This window comes from Lytechinus variegatus, chromosome 1 (assembly GCF_018143015.1).
Source record: "Lytechinus variegatus isolate NC3 chromosome 1, Lvar_3.0, whole genome shotgun sequence".
Taxonomy (NCBI): domain Eukaryota; kingdom Metazoa; phylum Echinodermata; class Echinoidea; order Temnopleuroida; family Toxopneustidae; genus Lytechinus; species Lytechinus variegatus.
Window position 1 is genome coordinate 85100835 of NC_054740.1, and position 20460 is coordinate 85121294.

The 20460-nt window shown below is 37.4% G+C and overlaps 1 protein-coding gene across 1 annotated transcript; it reads right to left on the minus strand.

Moving 5' to 3' along the window:
• Window positions 1–1042: 1042 nt before the first annotated feature.
• On the minus strand, window positions 1043–16934 carry LOC121425985 (protein CNPPD1-like). Its single transcript, XM_041622115.1, has 9 exons — window positions 16797–16934; window positions 13753–13843; window positions 12986–13067; window positions 12592–12712; window positions 11989–12061; window positions 11278–11333; window positions 9320–9381; window positions 6859–6976; window positions 1043–6041 (listed from the first exon to the last, which is right to left on the minus strand). The coding sequence occupies exons 1-9, from the start codon at window positions 16857–16859 to the stop codon at window positions 5202–5204; spliced, it is 1506 nt and encodes a 501-aa protein (XP_041478049.1). The 5' UTR covers window positions 16860–16934; the 3' UTR covers window positions 1043–5201.
• Between the last annotated feature and the right edge of the window lie 3526 nt (window positions 16935–20460).

Consider the following 20460-nt stretch of genomic DNA (forward strand, 5'->3'; position numbering starts at 1 on the left):
CATCATTAACGTCATAGATAGTGCAATCTCTCGGGCACAGGCACAAATCCATGTTCCGCTGAGTGTGTAGCTTCAGGAAAAGTAGGTCAGTCAGCGCAGCGTGTTATCTATATTTTGATTCAGATTCAAAAAAGATGAACTAGGTGTACAAGAACTAGATTATCAAGATCTGTAACATATTAAATGTAGGATATTAAACAAATATACCAGGCCTTTATTTCGAAAGTATGGAGGAATTATTCGTCGTTGGTTGTACTGGCAAAATTACCATTTTTCCCTCGGGGGAAAATAGTAATGTAATGCCAGTCCAACCTTGGACAAATAAAGTACTGAAGTGTGACTTTACTGTCATGACAACAAACCAGAGTGGTTATAAACAGTGTCACAGCTGACGATCGTCTATCCACATTTGTATTTGAAAAAATTACCATCATTCTGAGGTTGCAAATGATGAGATTCCGTTAGCAGCCATTTTCTCCGATGAGAAACACGCTCCGGATTCATTCGTTTAGAACCAGGCCGCCGTGTCACAATGGCAACTGACGTCATTGCTTTGGTACTCTACAATTCCCCCTATCCTATACTTACTCAAAGCCTGGTATATTTGTATTTTATCACTGATTTACAAATTTGACTCTCCATGCACATTGTTCTGTATCTTCTATTCAATGTTACACTTTCCACTGATATTGGTATGCTTGCAAAACTCTGAACTGTCTTATTAACCAACGAACATCATTTGTACAGCAATTTGAACATGGCTTATGGCTTGGATAGGGCTTATTTATGCCATTCACTCACATTGAATGCAGTTGAACTGCTAAAGATAAATTATTATTGTCAGTGTATTATTTCAGATATTATTTGCCATCGTTTTACTCTATACAAGGAAGCAGGAAAATTATATATCTTATGGAGGGTGGATTTTTCATGCAGATTTCACCATAAAATGAAATGTAGAGCTTTGAAATAGCCAGGTTAAATATGCTGTATAATTGTAGAGTACCTAGATATGGACTTTTGATAAAAAGGTGTCTGAAGCAATCATGTACCATGTGTGATTGATAATAACCAGGAAACATGGTTAAATTGACTCTTCTATAACCAGTTCAAAGATGTTCCTTTCAGTGCTCTCTGTCTGGACCAGTCACTTGTTGAAAATCAAATGTTGTTGGTGTAGTATCTTTATGAACCAAATTCATTGAGACACTTTGGTAATCAAGTAAAAAAAAGACTATACAAAGAAAGATAGGAGGGACTTGTTATGAATAAATTCAAATGCACTCTTTAAGCATGTTCAAAGGGATTCTTTATGAACCAAATTCAAAGAGACTTAAACTATTAAAGTCCAATTGACTCTCTGACTTTCTAAACCCAGTTCAAAATAAATACTTTATGAACAAGTTAGACACTTCTTTTATATCCTGATTTATGTAACCTCCTTCATAAAGTCAGGGTTCAAAGAAACTTGATAAATAGCAAGATCAAAAGAGTTCAGTGACTCTTTTGTCACTTCTGCTCAATATGTCGTTGGACCATGAACCAGGATGTACTAATATGTTGCTTTGTATTATCTTTTGAGATCTTTCTCTGGATTTTGTCTCTAGAGTATTTCTTTTGTACTATGTTACAAGCCATGTTGCTTTTATCGAAAAGTGATGGGGGGGGGGGCAGTAGTGTCATTCTGGAAAAAATGACAGACTTACAATTTGATTTTACTTCCTTCATGTAGCTATCAAATGAATTTCAATTTTGCTTCCAGAGCAGTTTCCACGCAACTTTTCCAGTTTATATTTATATCATACGCACTTTCTGTCAGTGCATACATCTATCATTTGTATCACTCACATGGAGTATATAATAAAATATTCAAGTACAATACACTACACTCTCTGAGATTGCTTAATGTTTGAAGTTGCTTTGTAGTTTAAATTAGAAGTCCATATTACAAAACAGTGATGTTACTTTCATTCACATTTCATTTTTACACCTTTTTATCTCATTGAATACAAAAATGTGTTCACCTTTTTTATAAATACTTAATCATCACACACATGTCTATTTGTATATTTTTTCATGTTACTTCTCTTTCACGCCACAAATTTTTCTATAATTTTGTTGTTTCACATTTTTGTTCACCATACTACACATTTTTTACCACTTCTTTAGACTTGCAAAACAATTAAATTCACATTCAATAACCAGACAATGAACATGATTCTTACATGCATTATTTTAATACTTTTATCCAACATTCCTGTGTTGTTTAAAAAGGCAAATTTGCATGCATAAAATGGCACTTTAATACTACTACAAGGTCAATCCATAACAGGTTATAACAGAATGAAGGGTTATAACAAAGTAGTGTTATTGTTCATGTTTTTTTTTTCTAGAAAAACTAAAATATTGATATTAGCACTCATGATATGGGACTGCATGTAAATCCAAGTATTCTGGTCTTCAGGCATATTACCCCTTAGAAAAACAAACCTTCAAAGATACAATGATAAAAGGATGTGTGTGTGGGGGTGGGTGGCTTGGATGCTCTGATCCACAGGAAAGCACAGACGGTTGTTAAAAAACATTTGCCTCTGTGAAGAAATCTGTGAATAAACCACAGAAATTGGATGAGCAAGATTTTGCCTTGTTCTGGGCATTTCCTCATGAAGCAAACTTTCCTATGGTCATTTTGCATATGGTAGTCTTATTCAGCATGATAATGCATGAAAGTGCATTGAAAAAGAAATTATCTGAAGTATGATTTTTATGCAAAGAAGAACATAAACACCTGCATATTGTGGAAATATTGCAAAATCGTTCAGGTAACCATTCTCCCTAGGAAGAATGATGAGTCAAGATAGATCTGTCTAGCTGATGGGATTGTGATTCAGGTCACTCAGAGTTTGGGTTTCATATGTGGCTTGAGCCAGAAGCCCAAACTACCCAGCAGTCATTACAATGACTGCCAACCTCTTTCCAGAAAGGAATTAATTTACACATCAAATCATTGTAATAATAATGATAATCATTTCCTATATGGCGCTGAAGTGTATGCGAGATTTGGAGTACTCGCTGGTAGAGCAAATGTCCTCAAAATCTTCAAATAAGACGTACATAGTGATTCAGAGAAACACAGTAATATAATGTACTCTGTTCAAAATACTGATGCTTTGTTTAGAATGCCCTTTTCTGTACACAAATATGTACACTGTTCATGTTCTAATGAATACCATAAAATGAACATACCATAGGAAGGATATATTTCTGGAAGCCAATAACTAGGCATTCACTAATGATTATAGAATATAATCATCATCCCTACATCTTCACCACATACATGTAAGATAAACATGATTTGCTACATGATATGCTCTTTATCTCCAAAAGTACATCGAATAATGTGGACTCTTTGAATGCAGAATTTATATCTGGAATTCGAAGCCGTATCTGATACTTTTCATCTTTATAAAGTGGAACTTGTGTCAACAATTTTGATAGAATTGACTCCTGGCTAAGACTAATACATCCAAGATTAGTCAGCCAAGGAATGTCTGAAAAAAAACTTCATTTCAGATAATTAAAGATATACCTGATGGCATCCACCAATGAACTGTGAGTGTTGTTTTCAGAAAGCATGATGAAAACAATTTTGATATAATTATATTTGACAAAACCTCATGAAAATGGACAAAAATTAAATGTAATTCACATGACTTATGACTAGTAATGAGTATTATTCATGGAGCTATCATGAAGTACATAAATTAAATAAGAAAAAAAAACTGAGACTCTTTACCTATTAAAGCAGTTTAAGAAATGTTGAGGATTTTCTATAATTATCTGCACAAGTGTAGAGAGCAGTGACAGTTCATAGTATTGCAGTTAATAAGTTACAGAATAAAAATCAGCTACATGTACATATAGCTTTTGCTAGCACTAAATGTATAAGAAAGCTTTAATAAACAAAAAATCCAGGCTGGCTGGCTGGCCATGTTAGCAGCCCCATGCCACTGACATGACGAGACTTTGCCAAGAAAAAAGGAAAATAAAGCTTAACTTAAATGTATCAAGGATACCTGGATATACATGTACAGTCACCTCCACGGAGTAGTATTTCATTCACTCACCCTCCCTATACTTTCAATTAATACACATGCTTTGTATAGAGGAAAACATCATCACCACTTCAGCAATCACACCTTTGCTCCACTGCAACTGCAAGTTGACTGCTGTGAACTCTGATATCCCTAAATAATAAATAGTCATAGCACAGCAAGTAGAAAACTAACAGGATTATATAGGTAATGGGTCATGCTTCATAACAAATGAATAAATAAGGCATAACTAAAAAGTAACATACATGTAATACACCAGTAATTAAGTATACAGTTAATACATACACACCATAATACCGATGGTAAAATAATACCGATTTTATGAAAGAATATATCAGAATAGGTCTCCTTTATTTTCATACATGCCAGAGATTGTATTGTATGAAGAGTGATGAGTTAGTTGTAGATCAGTGGTGTTGTGAAACCCATGCTTTGAAGAATCTTGGAATTTAAGGGTACTAGTATACTATATTTCGGATTGTAAACTGGAGCTAAACACAACAAAATTACAAAAAGCTATTCAACTTCATGCAGAATATGCATTTAAGTATTAAGGCTTGTACTCCGACAAAACTATTCAAACCCCACATGGGTTAAGCTAAGAAGTGTGATAATCAGGGGTGGAAGTATAAGTACTCAAAGAGAATTGCCATTTTTTTTAAACAGAAAACTTATAGCCATAATTTTCTTAATATTAAATGGTCTATCAACGATTTATTATTGAAGTACTGATTTTAAATTCACCAAGTTTTATTTAGGCATGCAATTTGGGACTGAATTCGCCATGCAGCAAGAGGGATAGAAAAAAGCAGTACTTGTTAAAACCACTGTGAGACATTATTCCAAGTATTCTGATGTCAAAGAAATTTTCCCAAGGTTACCAAGGTGGTTGTGTAATAGCAAGAAAAAAATTCTTCTCGCATATCAACAATTGCCTGTAATTCAAATGCATTGAATGGGAATCAAAATTTGTGCTGACATTTATAGGTTCTAGGTTATTCGCCTTTCACCAGTGACATATTAGTAGTTTCAAGCCATCGCTGTTGAAATTTCTTAAACCACATATTCCAAATCATGGGAAATGCATCATGCTACAATAAGAGGAATTGTTCCGGTAGTTGCCGGTACTGCAGTCTCCATAATCGACTTTGGTAGCAGCGTATGAATTCTCTCTTGCAGTGTCTTGCGCTTTGCCATGCCATCACAAACAGAACACTGCTTCTTGGAAGCAAGGTTGGAGTCCGAGTCCATGTTTAAATCCCTAGGGTTCTTCATGCCTTTACGTCTTGACAGCAGAGGACAGTTAACGTCCGGAAGATATTCTGACGGGGTTGGAGTCAAAAGTTGGCCTTGAGTTGCGGAGTGGTTGATCTGGTGTGAGCGACTTTTCATCGGACTTCCTGGATCACTGTTGTTGGAGAGAATCGCAGATGTATCGTGGTAAGCAACAAGAAGGGCATGGTAGAATGAAATCAGAGCCTGGCCAACATCATCTACCTTAGTCCGTAACCAATAGTCATCCCTAAATCCTCTGGTAAGACATTGCTGACAACTTAAAGGCTCCTGCTTTTCATTACCTTGGAGGTGGCAAGGAGAGGTATTGCCGTCAGCCACGCTCTGAGAGTCGAGGTGACCCTGATCAAGATTACAGCAACACTGCCTGCAATTCGGACAAGGGGACATCTCAGAGGGTGCTGACGATTGGTCGGAAGCAGAGTGGACCACATTCGGTGGTGGCAGCATGATCTCGCTCTGGTGAGATGAAACCTGGGTTGCCTTGAGAGGGCGCACTCCGTGGAACACATGACTGTAGTTGTCCGAAGCCGGAGCCATTCCTGGAACAGCAGAGTGGTGCTGCATAAGCAGAACTGACCAACAGACGATGGCACTACACAAGGAGTACGCAGCCAGACACATACCAATCACCTACAAAAATGGAGAGACAAAAGAGGATGAATGATTACAAAAATATACTGCAGGACCAGTTCAATGTTAAGAATACACTACATTTACAACATGACAGAGAAGGTATTTTCTGTAACAGTAATCTATACTTACATTTACTCACTCAACTTACTTTCAGAATCTCTTGAAGAAGCAAATACCTAGATGATGATGTTAAATCAAACAACTGAACAGAGATTTCCAACATGAGTTGGATAATGAATTTAAAAAATACCTTGTAAAAAAAATTGCAGAAGTTTGTTAAAGGAGTTGAAAACAATTTGATGGCACTTATCAATAACTGTTACAAATGCATGCATGGAAAACAAATTGATACCTCTATTGTACAGCAAAAAGAGAAAAATCTGCCAAAGTATCTGTAAGCTTTTACACCACTAAAAGACAGTAGGGCTAAATTTGAGTTATTTGATTATCAAATACTGCAATATTACAATATGGTGACATACACCCCATGAATAACTGTCAATTAATATATACATAACAATTTATCTTGAGCTAGGGATAAGACAGGTGCAATGGACAAGGAAATACATTGGTTTTGGGATGGCCCAGTAATTTTGATTCAGGGGTGAGGATAATGTGTGGGTTTATGACTTTGAAGAGAAATTAATAACATTTCAACAAAGGTTTCCAGTGTGTAACACACTCAAACTCCCATATTCTTTAAAACAATATTACGAGGTGATCTCTTCATTGAAGTTTCAATATCACATTATTTCAATATTGTCAAATCTAGAGCCCTAGGAGAAGACCATTTTTTATTAAACCAAAAACATACCTTCAAAGACTGGTCAAGCAGCTGAGAAATGGTGGTATACCAATCTTTATGCTCCATCAGTACATTGAAATCCGAGTAGGAAAACCAGCCTCTCCGACGTCCCTCATTTAAGGCGATCCTAGAATGAAATGATATACGAGCTTGGTGAGAACTTTTCAATAGCGGGTACCCGTCCAAGTTTCAGGCAGGAACCCAGTTTTACAAAAGTCAACTATTAAAACTAATACTCTCCAGGTAAAGAAAACTAGTATTCATTTGAAAACAAAAATTAAGTGAGGCAGGACTAATTCTTAGATATGATACAGTCAAAATTTAAAGTATAGCAACTGTGATATCATTTAATTTTGCCATAATCATGCCAAGCTGATGTCTGATATTCATTCCAATTACAATGTAATTCAAAACACATTTAATCCTACTTCCATTTAATTTTGTATCATATTCACTTGCATGTATCACTGTGCACCCTGAAAGTTCTGACCTGCTAGGACTAGCTTTTGCTAGATCCCGGCACAGACGTGAAGAAAATCTTGTCATATAAGAAAGGTCTAAAGGTCCTAAAAACAGCCCCAAATCCATGCAACATTTGATGCAAAACACTTGTGCACCCGAATGAAATGTAGGGGAAATTTAGTAGTAGCACATAAAAATAGCTCCATCAGATGCACTGGGAGACAAATTTGGCTGCACCTTGTCTAATATTCATAATAATCAAGAAAATGTGTTTTCAAGAAATGTGTTCGCTACGGTATTTTTGTACCAGTTTCTTTAAGCTCTTGGAGTAGAATTACTTATCCATGATTTAGTCACCGGCCTAAATGAAATTTTTAATACAAATTCAAATTCACTGAACTTTAACATAATAAACTTACATTCATCAGATTAATTAGTCACTACATAATCACACTCCCAGTTCTTGATCTAAGAGAGTGTAATACCTTGGTCACATTTGTTCTACGGCGGCCGTACGGCAAGTCGAAAACAGCCGTTTTAACATTTGTTTGTACCAGCTACATATAGGTGGTTTTAGTAAACAAGTGGAATGCCTCTGGCCGTCTCACCTGCATCACGCGGTTCAATATAGCAGCAGTGCTGACTTTGCATACTACTCTAACTCGCACAAGATGTTCAGTGATACATGGTTACTCTTATGTCCTCTTTTTATGAACTAGACCAATAAACTTACAGAGATATGATGGTTATTCAACAAAAAACCCCAACATGGCCAAAGTTCATTGACCTTACATGACCTTTGACCTTGATCATGTGACCTGAAACTGGAACAGGATGTTCAGTGATACTTGATTACTCTTATGTACAAGTTTCATGAATCAGATCCATACACTTTCAAAGTTATGATGGTAATTCAACAGATACACCCAATTCGGCTAAAGTTCATTGACCTTTGACCTTGGACATGTGACCTGAAACACGCACAGGATGTTCAGTGATACTTGATTACTCTAATGTCCAAGTTTAATGAACTAGACCAATAAACTTTCAAAGTTATGATGGTAATTCAACAGATACCCCCGATTCAGCCAAAGTTCATTGACCCTAAATGACCTTTGACCTTAATCATGAGACCTGAAACTTGCACAAAAAGTTCAGTGATGCTTGATTACTATTATGTCCAAGTTTCATGAATCAGATCCATAAACTTTCAAAGTTATGATGGGAATTCAACAGATATCCCCAATTTGGCCAAAGTTCATTGACCCTAAATGACCTTTGACCTTGATCATGTGACCTGAAACTTGCACAAAATGTTCAGTGATGCTTGATTACTATTATGTCCAAGTTTCATGAATCAGATCCATAAACTTTCAAAGTTATGATGGGAATTCAACAGATATCCCCAATTCGGCCAAAGTTCATTGACCCTAAATGACCTTTGACCTTGGTCATGTGATGTGAAACTCATGCAGGATGTTCAGTGATACTTGATTAACCTTATGTCCAAGTTTCATGAACTAGGTCCATATATTTTCTAAGTTATGATGACATTTCAAAAACTTAACCTCAGGTTAAGATTTCGATGTTGATTCCTCCAACATGGTCTAAGTTCATTGACCCTAAATGACCTTTGACCTTGGTCATGTGACATGAAACTCTAATAGGATGTTCAGTAATACTTGATTAACCTTATGGCCAAGTTTTATTAACTAGGTCCATATATTTTCTAAGTTATGATGTCATTTCAAAAACTTAACCTCAGGTTAAGATTTGATGTTGACGCCGCCGCCGCCGTCGCCATCGGAAAAGCGGCGCCTATAGTCTCACTTTGCTTCGCAGGTGAGACAAAAAGGAATAAAACGGCTGTTTTCGACTCGCCGTACGGCCGCCGTAGAGCAAATGTGACCATGGTATAAATAATTCAAATTCAAATAACAGAGTATGACTTATCTGCATGCCTAACAATAAAACATGCATAGAACACACACATTCTTGTGAGGCTTACCATGTTTCCATTTGTTGTAAGAACTCAAAGAATTCATCTGGTTTGATGTACAGGTCCCAGTCCTGGAATGTGAATAGAATCAATGCCCTCTGTTTAGTAAACATCCTTGTCAAATGATATCCTCAATTATGAAATTTGCATAATCTACATTTTTTATCATATTGCTACACTATGATATAGTTTCTGAAAACAATGTTACTTGTTACTTGTCGCAATAATCCCAAAACGCAGCTCCTTGGAAGCTATACTGGGATGTCGATAATGTCATGTGCCAATGGAGGTGACAAGGTGCAGGATTTGGGTTGGCTCACATATATACAATAAAAATGAGCATGCAGGGGTGCGAGTAAAAACATGCATTGGTCCATTTATAGCATGTGGGACCCAACAGGAGGCTGCATCATGCTGATGATAGGTAGTGCAGCCTCTCTGAACGTAGTTGGGTTTCCATGGAGAATGACATGTCCTGGTAATCTGTTCCATATCCGTACTGTCCTAGGGAACATTGCATATTTGTATGTGTCTATTGTAGCTTTGGGTATGGCATATTTAGCTATATGGTCGTGCCTACCAAAGTAGGTTGCTGGAGAAATGACCTGTGGCAAAGGCACGCGAACCAGTTGATGGTGCATCCGGTGAAAAAGGGAGCATTGTGCTAAGAGCCGACGAGTGTGGAGGCTGTTCCATCCAAGGGTGGAGACCAAGGCTGAGGAGGACGCCGTTCCCCCGAAGCCACAGCGAACGAACCGGGCCGCAGATCCCTGTACCTGTTCCAGTGATTTAACAGCTGTAACAGTGCGCGGACTCCACGCCCCAGAAGCGCACTCCAGCCGAGGACGGACCAACGCAGTATATGCCCCGGCCTTAACCTTTTTGGAACACGGTGATAGAGTTCCGCGGATGAGGCCCAGTGCACGACCGGCCTCCCTCCCGATGTCCCGACAGTGAAGACTCCAACGCAGATCCGCAGCCACCGCCACTCCCAGGCATTTGTAGTTGTTGGCTCTAGGTATCGCATCGGAGTCAAGAAAATAATCATAGGTGCGAGGAGAGCGTTTACGTGTGATGGAAAGTACAGCACATTTCTTGACATTAAATTTCATTTGCCATGTAGCAGACCAGGATGACAGCTGTAGTAGATCTTGCTGCAGGATGTGAAAGTCTTCATCAGTCACGATCTCTCTGTAGACGACACAGTCACCAGCAAACAGCCGAAGAGAGGACCCGATGTCATCCCGGATGTCGCCAATGAACAGAAGGAAGAGAGCCGGACCGACGACCGAGCCCTGGGGGACACCAGAGGAGACATCCCCCCACGAAGACCGCCCGCCGTCAACAACCACAGACTGCCCCCTGTCCGAAAGAAAAGCCATCACCCAGCTGAAAGTGTCACCCCCGATGCCGCAACGCTGGAGCCCGACGCCAAGACGCCCATGGGGCACTCCACCAAAGGCCCCCCGGAAGTCCAAGAAGACAGCATCAACCCGACTGCGCCTCTGCAAAATGAAAGACCAGCCATGAACGGCCAACGACAGCCGGGTGGCAGCCGACAGCCCCCGGCGGAAGCCACGCCGGGCATCACCAAGAATCTCATTGGACGCAAGACGCCTGGAAACACGGCCGAGGACCACGTGCTCCACCATCCTACAGGCATGTGTATTCGTGCACTTTAAAACGCAATGGTAAAAGAATTTTTAAAATTATGGGTGTTGATTAAGGGAGAGGGGAACAGAGAAAATCAACAATATTTTTTTCATTTGCTGTCTGTTTTGAATAAATCCTTTTTTCAATGACTGTAATGATTAAATACTTTAAACGAATACTTGCTTCATTGAGGAGAATCTACTCATTTTTCCCCATTTATCACATTTCAAATTAACATGATTTTTTTGAGAGTTCCACAGTTCAAATATGAAAGCATTAGATGGAGTTTGAAAAAGAATTAGAACTATACTTACAATTGCTTCCAGAAAGTCTCGTTCCAGTTCATTAACCCTTTTAACATCAATTTTAGCTGTTAAAAATAATAAATAGAAAAAATTATCGTTACATCTTTCAAATATCTTGCTGAACATCTATATTAAACTGTCCAATAAATTAAAATACATAAATGTGGAACTTGATATCAAAGATTGAGAGGGACCAAATATAATTTTTTCCAGTTTGAATGTTTTCTTCCTTGCAATTCAGTCTAAACACAAACTTGGAAAGAGATTATTGACAGCTAACACTGAATAAAGACAGTTAACACTGGATGAGGTCATCTTACTACATGTGTACTAGTTCTTGACCGATAAATTGGGTGCTCCAACCCCCAAAGGCTTTCCAATGTTGATGGATGGTGCATGCAGTTAAAAAGTTCATCAGTTTTCTATGGTACAGCAATCACCTAGGCTCTATCTACAATGTATTGGGAGTTCTGCACATGAAGGACAATGTACGACAAACAAGCAAATAATAGCAAGATTGTCAGCATGCATATGGTCTAAGCAGAGGTATGAAATGAGACCCACCAGCATTACTCCTTGATTGCTTCACATAGACTTACAGAACTATCATCAAAATGTTACCCACTTCAACCACAAAACAAACGATGGTGATCACTCCCTTGTTTAACCCTTTTTTAAAAAAGAAAACAATAACTATGACTGTTTTCAGTTTAAACTTACCACTATCCGCCCATTCATCGCTGAATATTTCTTCATCTTCACCTTCATCATAGAGAAATTTAGTAGCCAGCATCTGTAGTAAAATAATAAGGCATTAAAATCTATTAGAATGGGGCCAAAACAATGCAATAGCTGAAATATGTGCCACACAAAGTTTTTGCATACACAACAGTGATCGTGACAAGATTGGACAGTTACTGAAATTTATAAGAGAACTTGCTAAAAGTCCTATTAAGTTGGGCTACAAAGAGGTTATTGAACCTTGTACTTGACCATTTAGTGAAATTCAGTTCCTTACAAGATATCTAAAACCCAAGTTTTTTTCAATTCGGAAAACGAAAGGATACTGATGACCTATGAGTATAATGGAAACAAGCTCAATAGAATTGGGAATAGAGCCAAGGGCACGAGCTCCAAGGATGGGATTGTGGGATTCTGTTTCTCTCATATACTTTGTTCACAAGACTAAGCCGATAACAAAACATGTCCCTAAAGCCAGTGTTGATTCCATTCCTGGTACCCACTGTTATGAACTATGAATCTGTTACATGTATCTTTCCTTGTAATGTACATGTGAAATTTAAGAAATAAATTGAAACTCACCATGGAAACCAGGAAGAGTTCAGTGGAAGTTACTTTCTGGAGGTAGGAAGATTTCTGTCGTTTGAGACGACGAGCATACATCATACCCAGCATGGAAGACGAGGGGTTTATCTGTCCATTTCTGCACGCAAAAAATAATGATTAATTCCAGTTTTATTCATGCATATGACTCATTAAAGAGCTCTACTCAATTACTACATTGAAAAACACAACATATCTAGAAGCAGCAATTGACTGAGAAAGGGAGTGTGGGGCTGGAGGGCAATTTAGACCTAAAGATGTAAAAACATTACGTTTAATATGTTAGGTTAAATTCAAAAGCTTATTTGTAATGAACAGAAGTGAGGAAATGGACCCCTTCATCTGTGACTATCTTCCAGATACACTCACTTACCGATTAAACTTGGCAACATGGCGACGTGTAAACGTGCCCAGATTCTTCTCTGCAGCATTCTGGAACAGATCAACAGCAACATCTGAAAAATTGCAGATTAACAATATTCTAAGGAAATATTTTATACATTAAAATAAAATATGTATTAAAAAGAAACACAAGACTGAAACGTTCTTTAAAAAAAAAAAAATTATTTTTGCAATTTTATTGATTTTTATTTCAATAAATACTGTACATGTAGGTATCAAGAAGTAAATTTTTTGTTCTTGTTCAATAGGGTTTATTCAGGTTTCATGAATACACTTTCAGTGGTCAGTGAAGGGGCAAACACATCTTTCATGTAAATGGTAGTTTTTAAACTGTCTTGAACCATATATCATCAACATGGATTGGTACATTAGTAACAATGAATTGAAGAGAATTGAAAATTTTGTGACAGGCTTCTGGACAGGCTATATTGTGAAAATAAAACCAATGTAAGTGTTAGTTAATGAATAGTATCATTTCTAATCCATTTGTACAAAGGCTGAATTACATGAACTTGTTTTCACTACATGTATTAGAAACAAAGACATTTAATCATGAAAATATGTCCTATACAGTACAATGGTCTTCTACCTTAAGTATCACATCACACGGACTTTTGGGGTCTCTCTTTTTTTTTATTACACATTCAGTGTATGGATTACTTGAGGGAATTTAAGGGTGTTAAAAAGGGGTTTCCAAGGAAGCTTTAGCTAGGGATTAAGGGGTTAATAAAAACTCACCAGCTACAGGCAATGATATCCCCTCGGTAGACTTTCCCAAATACAAGGTGTTTCTGAACCTTCTCTCTAAGGCATTATGTACAGGTAATTGCTGTAGAAAGAGAGAAAGAGTAGTTTACAACATGTATAGAAATGCATGGATACCATTGTCCTTAATATGAAAATAGTGGAGATGCATGTTGTGGAATATTAATTTCAACTTTGATGTGGCTTCACTCGTCAAAAAATATCTGTATAATATGTAACCAGAATAGAAACTGCCCTCAGAAAAATATCCCCTCTTGAACATACATCAGTAATTCTAAGGAGTTGTTAGAATGCAACAAAATTATCGGGGGAAAATGTTATTTATATCAATTTGTAGTGTGCTCTTAGTCCTCTTACAAACCGTAAGCTGTTTGTTTCACACCACTCCACATAAATAACAAAGAAAAAGTAATTGCTGTTCTGTTGACCCGTTCGATACATTTTGAAAAGAAATGGGTTTTAACTTTTAAACATAACTTTAAAAACAAGGGGATAGAAGAGTAAATCTAATAAGAACTCATTCTATCTCAAAATATGTTTGAAAAGCTGCAAATAATACTTCATACATGTAGGCCTATAGCAATTGACAATGAATTCAAACAAGTGGAATGCCTCTGGCGGTCTCACCTGACTAGGAGCCAGCCAGGGGGCCCCTAGAGAGTAAAAATAATTCACAAACGTGTGCTTACTCTCCACAGAGCCAGGGATTGTGCCCCTATCAGGTACGTATAATACTGCGGTCTAAATTGAACTTTCGCCCCCAAGATTTCTTGTTTCCTTGTAAAAGATCTAGCCCTAAATCATGTAAATGGGCTAGAATTTCATTTCAGACATTCATTCAACATTGATTTCCATATTCAAACAAATTCATGAAAAAAAAAGGAGAAATATTATGAGAAGACAGAAAATCTGCCAACCTCTATATGCATCAGCTACATGTACTAACAAAGAGAACAAGATGGGCACATAAATATTGGCAATTTTTTTCCCGGTGTCCTCATAATATACTTCATGTTTTTTTAATGAACAGATCTGGAGTCTACTCAGTCTAGACCTACATTATTTGTTTAAAAGTGAAATCAATGTTGTATGAATGTCAGAAGTAAAGTTCTAGCCCATTTACAATGAGTGGTGATTTACATGTAAGGCTAGATCTTTACAGAGAAAGGAGACATATCGCGAAGAACAATTTCCATTTTGACAGTGGTATACACACATGACAGATAGGGGCAAATTCCCTGGCTCCGTGGAGAGTAAAGCACACGTAAGTGAATGAAACGTTAACTGTACCTCAGGCGATGGTCATGAAGGCTCCACTACACCTCCCTACCGCTACACCTACCAAAACCATCGGGCGATAAATATATGATGGTGGGCCCCAAGTCTGCGCACCTAACAATTTGAGTTCAGATTTAACATGATTTTTTTCTTACTACACAAAATCTTTGAGTTGATAATGTTCCTTAAATTATTAAGAGTAAGTGTACCAAATTTCTCATTAAAAATAACAGAAAATATAGGATTTTCTTGAAAAAACTGCAGGCAGTCATTTTCAGATTGAAAAAAAACAATGGTACCCCATGTCTGCGCACTCATTCACTTTGCACACGTTTCGGGGATTTTGATGACAAAGGCTGCATTTTTGAGGCTGTCACATGAAATGCCCTGAATTCATTATTTTTCCACCATTTTGAGTCGGATTTTTTAATGAATACCTGCCTATGTATTGCATTTGTAAAGTTCGTGCTCGTTGCGTATCTTCTTTAACTAGAATCGCGCAGATACGCGGGTGCGCAGACTTGGGAGACCGCGCAGACATGGGGGAACTGACCATACATGTACGCTCGCAAAAACCAGTGACAAACTGTGTCACTTTTTGGTAAAAAAGGCAACATGTCATGTCAAAAAATGACATTACGCTTACTCTACAGTGACTATTACTGTACTATCGGACACAGACTCACTCCTTGCCTTTTCTTGTATGTCTCAAAATCAGTGGAGAGGTACATTATGTTAACTGTATTATTAGTGTTCAAAAAAAGTCTCTGCCTAGGTCTAGGACTCGAGCCTCCTGGCTAACTTTAGTATAATTGACCTCAATTTTTACTTTTATATTTGACTTATGATGGGGTGACCATAATTTGCGTGCATTTTTAGAAATTATCACGAAGTTGATTTTCGATCAAAAATTTCTCAGTTCACACAAAAATTAATCAAAATCATAAAGACCAAACGGTAGGCAAGATCCTTAAGTGAAATTCGCTTGATAGAATTATCAATATAAAATAGGTCAAGGCCAAGGGTTTCGCGGTGTCGTGATCTCAAAATCCATCATAAGGTCACACTTTTTCAGCCGAGTGCACATGCCATTAGTCGATCGCCATGGATTTAAAATCCATGGCGATCAACTAAAAGTATAATGCGCACTCAGCTGAAAAGTGTCATAAAAAGTGTGACCTTATTTGCGCACGCTCGTTAGCAAATCTTCAGAAAAGGAATCAAGCAGACAAAGGCAAGATAATTGTATCAGATGGAGGTTAAAGGGAAAGAGTTCCATATGCACTCCCACCAAAAATAAAAAAAAAAATTACTCTTAGTCTTACCACTGAATAAAGATATTCAACGTGCACAAAGCCAAACACTCACACCACCATATTTTTTTACTAAAAAATAACCTGTTATTCATTTCATAACAATTAAAATTCTAATACATTACAATTACAAGTTTCATATTTTAATTTGATAATTCTCAGAGACAGAGTACTAATTTACATGTCATGTGGCAGTACCTTTATTCACTTGGGTCTGAGTCACACATGACACAGTCAGAAGTCTCGACTTCCCACGTTACCCGTAACGACACATTGCGGAATGCGTTCTTTCAATGCGTAACAACGATTTGGATCGGGGAAACGCGCGAAAGAAAAAAGGGCGAGTCTCAAAGATCACGATATTTTGGTCAAAGTATTACAAATTAAATAAATCATAAAATCATAGTTTTTGTAATAAATACGAACCTCGAAGTCACTATAATTCTCGACATCTTCTTCCAAACGGCGTAGACTCTCTAGAAACTCCATTTTTTTACAATTTACCTCGTCATGTCATTCTCGCTTTTCAACTTCACCATATGTTTGTCTGCAACAAATTCCAGATCGATCTATCGATATCGACGACGGTCGCGTTATACTGCCCTCTACGATAAAAATACTTCCGGGATCGAACTTGATATTGCATTGATAACATTTTTTTTTTAAAACTTTTAAAACAAGTGCACACCAAGTTACCAATAATGCCTATAGCATTTCCTTTTATTTGAAAGCGGGATAAAAGAGCATAACACATTAAAATGCCTTGCTAACAGGCATAGGTGCCGCGGCCGGGGATCGAACCCCGGATTTTTTATGAATAGCCAGGCGCTTAGACCACTCGGACTCGGCCCCGGTACCACCATTAATAAACAGAATTGATCTAACTTTATTTTCTTCTTCTTCCTATATAAGTACATACCACCTGTGGTGTATTGTCGTACTGTATTGTGGATTTGAATGCTGAGTGCTGAGAATCCACCGTTGAAGTTGTGGTAAAAAAAGCAAACATATATATAATATTTACATACAAATGCAGACTAACATAGTCTGACATGTTGCACCTCACTCTTGAATATATTTGCTGAGGTGCTGTCTACGACGTCCTGAGGTAGGGAATTCCATAACCTGGCAGTGGCAGGAAAGAAGGAATTTTTGTAACATTCCGTATTTGCAAATGGAATCATGAGTTTTTGAGAATGACCTCGGGATTTGAATGATGAGTGTTTCAGTTGTTGCTGGACGTCTACAAGATTTTTAATGATGCGATACATTAGTAGAGTCTTGGGCCCTACGCTCTTGAAGGGTTTGCCACTGTAGTTGTCGAAGCATAGCAGAAATGCTGCTTGTAGTTCGATTCTTTTTCTAAGTTTGTAACACTAACAGAGTAACGCCGTGGTGTAACGCATGTAAAACTAGCTACAATGTCCTAAATTAATTTCATCTTGATTTCATAGTCAGGCAGCCCCATCTACCTGCAATGTACTAAAGACCAACAATGAGTTGGATATCTGTCACCCCAATCCCTGTTTTGAATTACTTTTTTGTATCCCTTATTCCCCTGATTCTTGGCCCTCGTACGTAGCTCTCTCATTTTATTTTCGAGTATAGTGATCCTGACATTGTATTATGTCCTGTTCTTCAATACTGAAATGGAGATTAAAATAAATAACGTAAAACACAACATTGTAAAATCGCAGCATTGATGCTTCAAATAATCCGGCAAGTAATAATAATAATAGTAAATAATATTAGAATAATAATAATAATGATAACAATAATAACAATAATAATAATAACAATAATACTACTACTAATAATAATCCGCTTTTATATAGCGCTTAATACATCGGAACGAAGAGTCTAAGCACTTTACAGATACATATATATTATTACCCCGGTCATTGGATTCAATTCTCGCGCACAATGTGTGCACATCCACCACTCCTGGGGAGTATACGAGGAATTTATTGAAGCCAACTTATAGTTTAGTTTAGTTTACTCCAACGATGTTGTAGGACGAAGCCTGTTCATCGATCAAAGTAGAAATGTCTATTGTTGCTCTCCTTCAGACAAAATTAGATGCGCTACTTATGTTGGCATAAGAGTCAAGACAAGAGTCATCATTAAACAAGGGCGGCACCATGAAAATTTGATATTAGTCAAATAGAAATATATACAAGGATGACTACATTTTCCATCAATGAATATGCCTTATAGAGGATTAGGGTGAGACACTATTTTGTCTCACTGCAGGTTTATGTATCCCTAATCCTCAACTGATTCTGGACCTGCCTCCAAATGCAAAGAGCTTCGATTTTACACCGTAACAAGCGGTTTCCGCATACACACTTTTATAAATCATTGCAAGCGGCTTAATACAATAAACCAAAGACCCTTGTGGTATCTTTGAATAAACTGATGTATCAGCAGTTGTCATTTGCCTAGCCCACTGGAAATAGGCATACGTATTTCCAGTTCAGTGGCCTAGCCTTTTGCAAAAGAAGAAGAGCGCCATCTTTCGGGGGGAAATGGTATGATGCTGGTTGATTTTTGGATGTCTCGTATATTTGATCTATTGTTTGTCATATACAAAGGCCTATGTTTTTAGGAAACAATTTTTTTGGAATTCATTGAACAACGTGTTCATTATATGGTTTAAGGCAAGACCTGACCTATCAGGCACGCGTAGATGTGGCTCAATGATTTACGAGATTCGGAGAAAGATAAACGAGGTTCTTTATCAGCTGTAGTCATCTTCATCATGAAGACCTGTACAATATCATTGGTTGTGACTTTACTGACAATATCTATTACGCTAGTTTTTTCCCCACTTTTTTCAGGGCCATGAGAACGATTGTTTTGACGAACAAAAAGCAAAAAAAAGTAATAATATATGCCGAAACGGTGTGATTAAAACATTAACTACCCCTTCACATAAAGTGATATCAACAAAAGTTATTATTTAGCTTTTGGTGATATAAAGATAAACATAGTTTATTGTCAGCTGCAATCATCTTCATCATGATGACCAGCACAAGTGGATGTGACCTTACTAAAAAGGACGCCAGTTTTAAGCTTTAATGTTAATTTTTCCTTGGGGCCATGGAACAGTTTTTAAATAATGGGTGATAGGGTTTTTGTTCGTGTGGTTGTCGTCAGACAAAAAAAAAGAAAGATTATTTCTCCTAAATTACTGAGATTTGTTGGGAGCAATAACCGCCTTTTTTGGCTTGCTTGTCAAACTTATTTCCGGGGGTGCCGTCTATAGTAAATTGAAAACGCAGCACCCCATTTACAGGGCAATGATTTTTTTCCCTTCATCTTTTAAGTTATACGTTTTATCGTCCTTATCAGACTGTCTTTCAATTCGTATCAATCTTCGAGTTTCTTCTATCATGTATTGTATATGAATTGAAAATGAAAAATACTCTGAGTGTCCCACCCTGGTTCCATTGCACAATCTCAATCTAATGAAATTCAACGTTGACCAGTTAGATTGTCGATAATGATTTTGCTATTTCCATGGAGCACTGGGCGCTTTTTTCGTAAATCAAGCAAAGTGCTGAAAGCTCGACATTTTTTGTGTAAAGACTTTAAAACGGGGCTTAGTAAGTGTGAAAGCCTCTTGAACATGGGTGCCATGCGTGGGGGAGAGTGACTGACATAATTGTTAAGTGAGAGGCATTTTTTACATAATATTTTTAAAAATTAAAAATATATTATATTTCACACTTTTTCTTTCCTTTTTATTTTTTTTCTCCTTTTTTCTTTGTCATGAAACTTTAGTTGGTCCATGGCCCCATGCCCACATCTGCACATCGGCAGGAGTGGGGTAGAGGTGGAGGTAAAATAATGCGAGCGCGAAGAGCGAGGTTAAAAGAAAATTGTTGAAGAGTTGACCTGAAAATGAGCCACTTTGAGGATCATTTAATACTCCATCCATCAGTTTCCAACAATTTCTGATAGGAAAGTTTCATTCAACAATCGTAAGCAAATTCCGAAAAATCGATGGTCATCACGCGTTATACCTCAATCAATATCACCATCACGATCATGATTATCATGTACTTCCCCCTTATCTTCATTATCA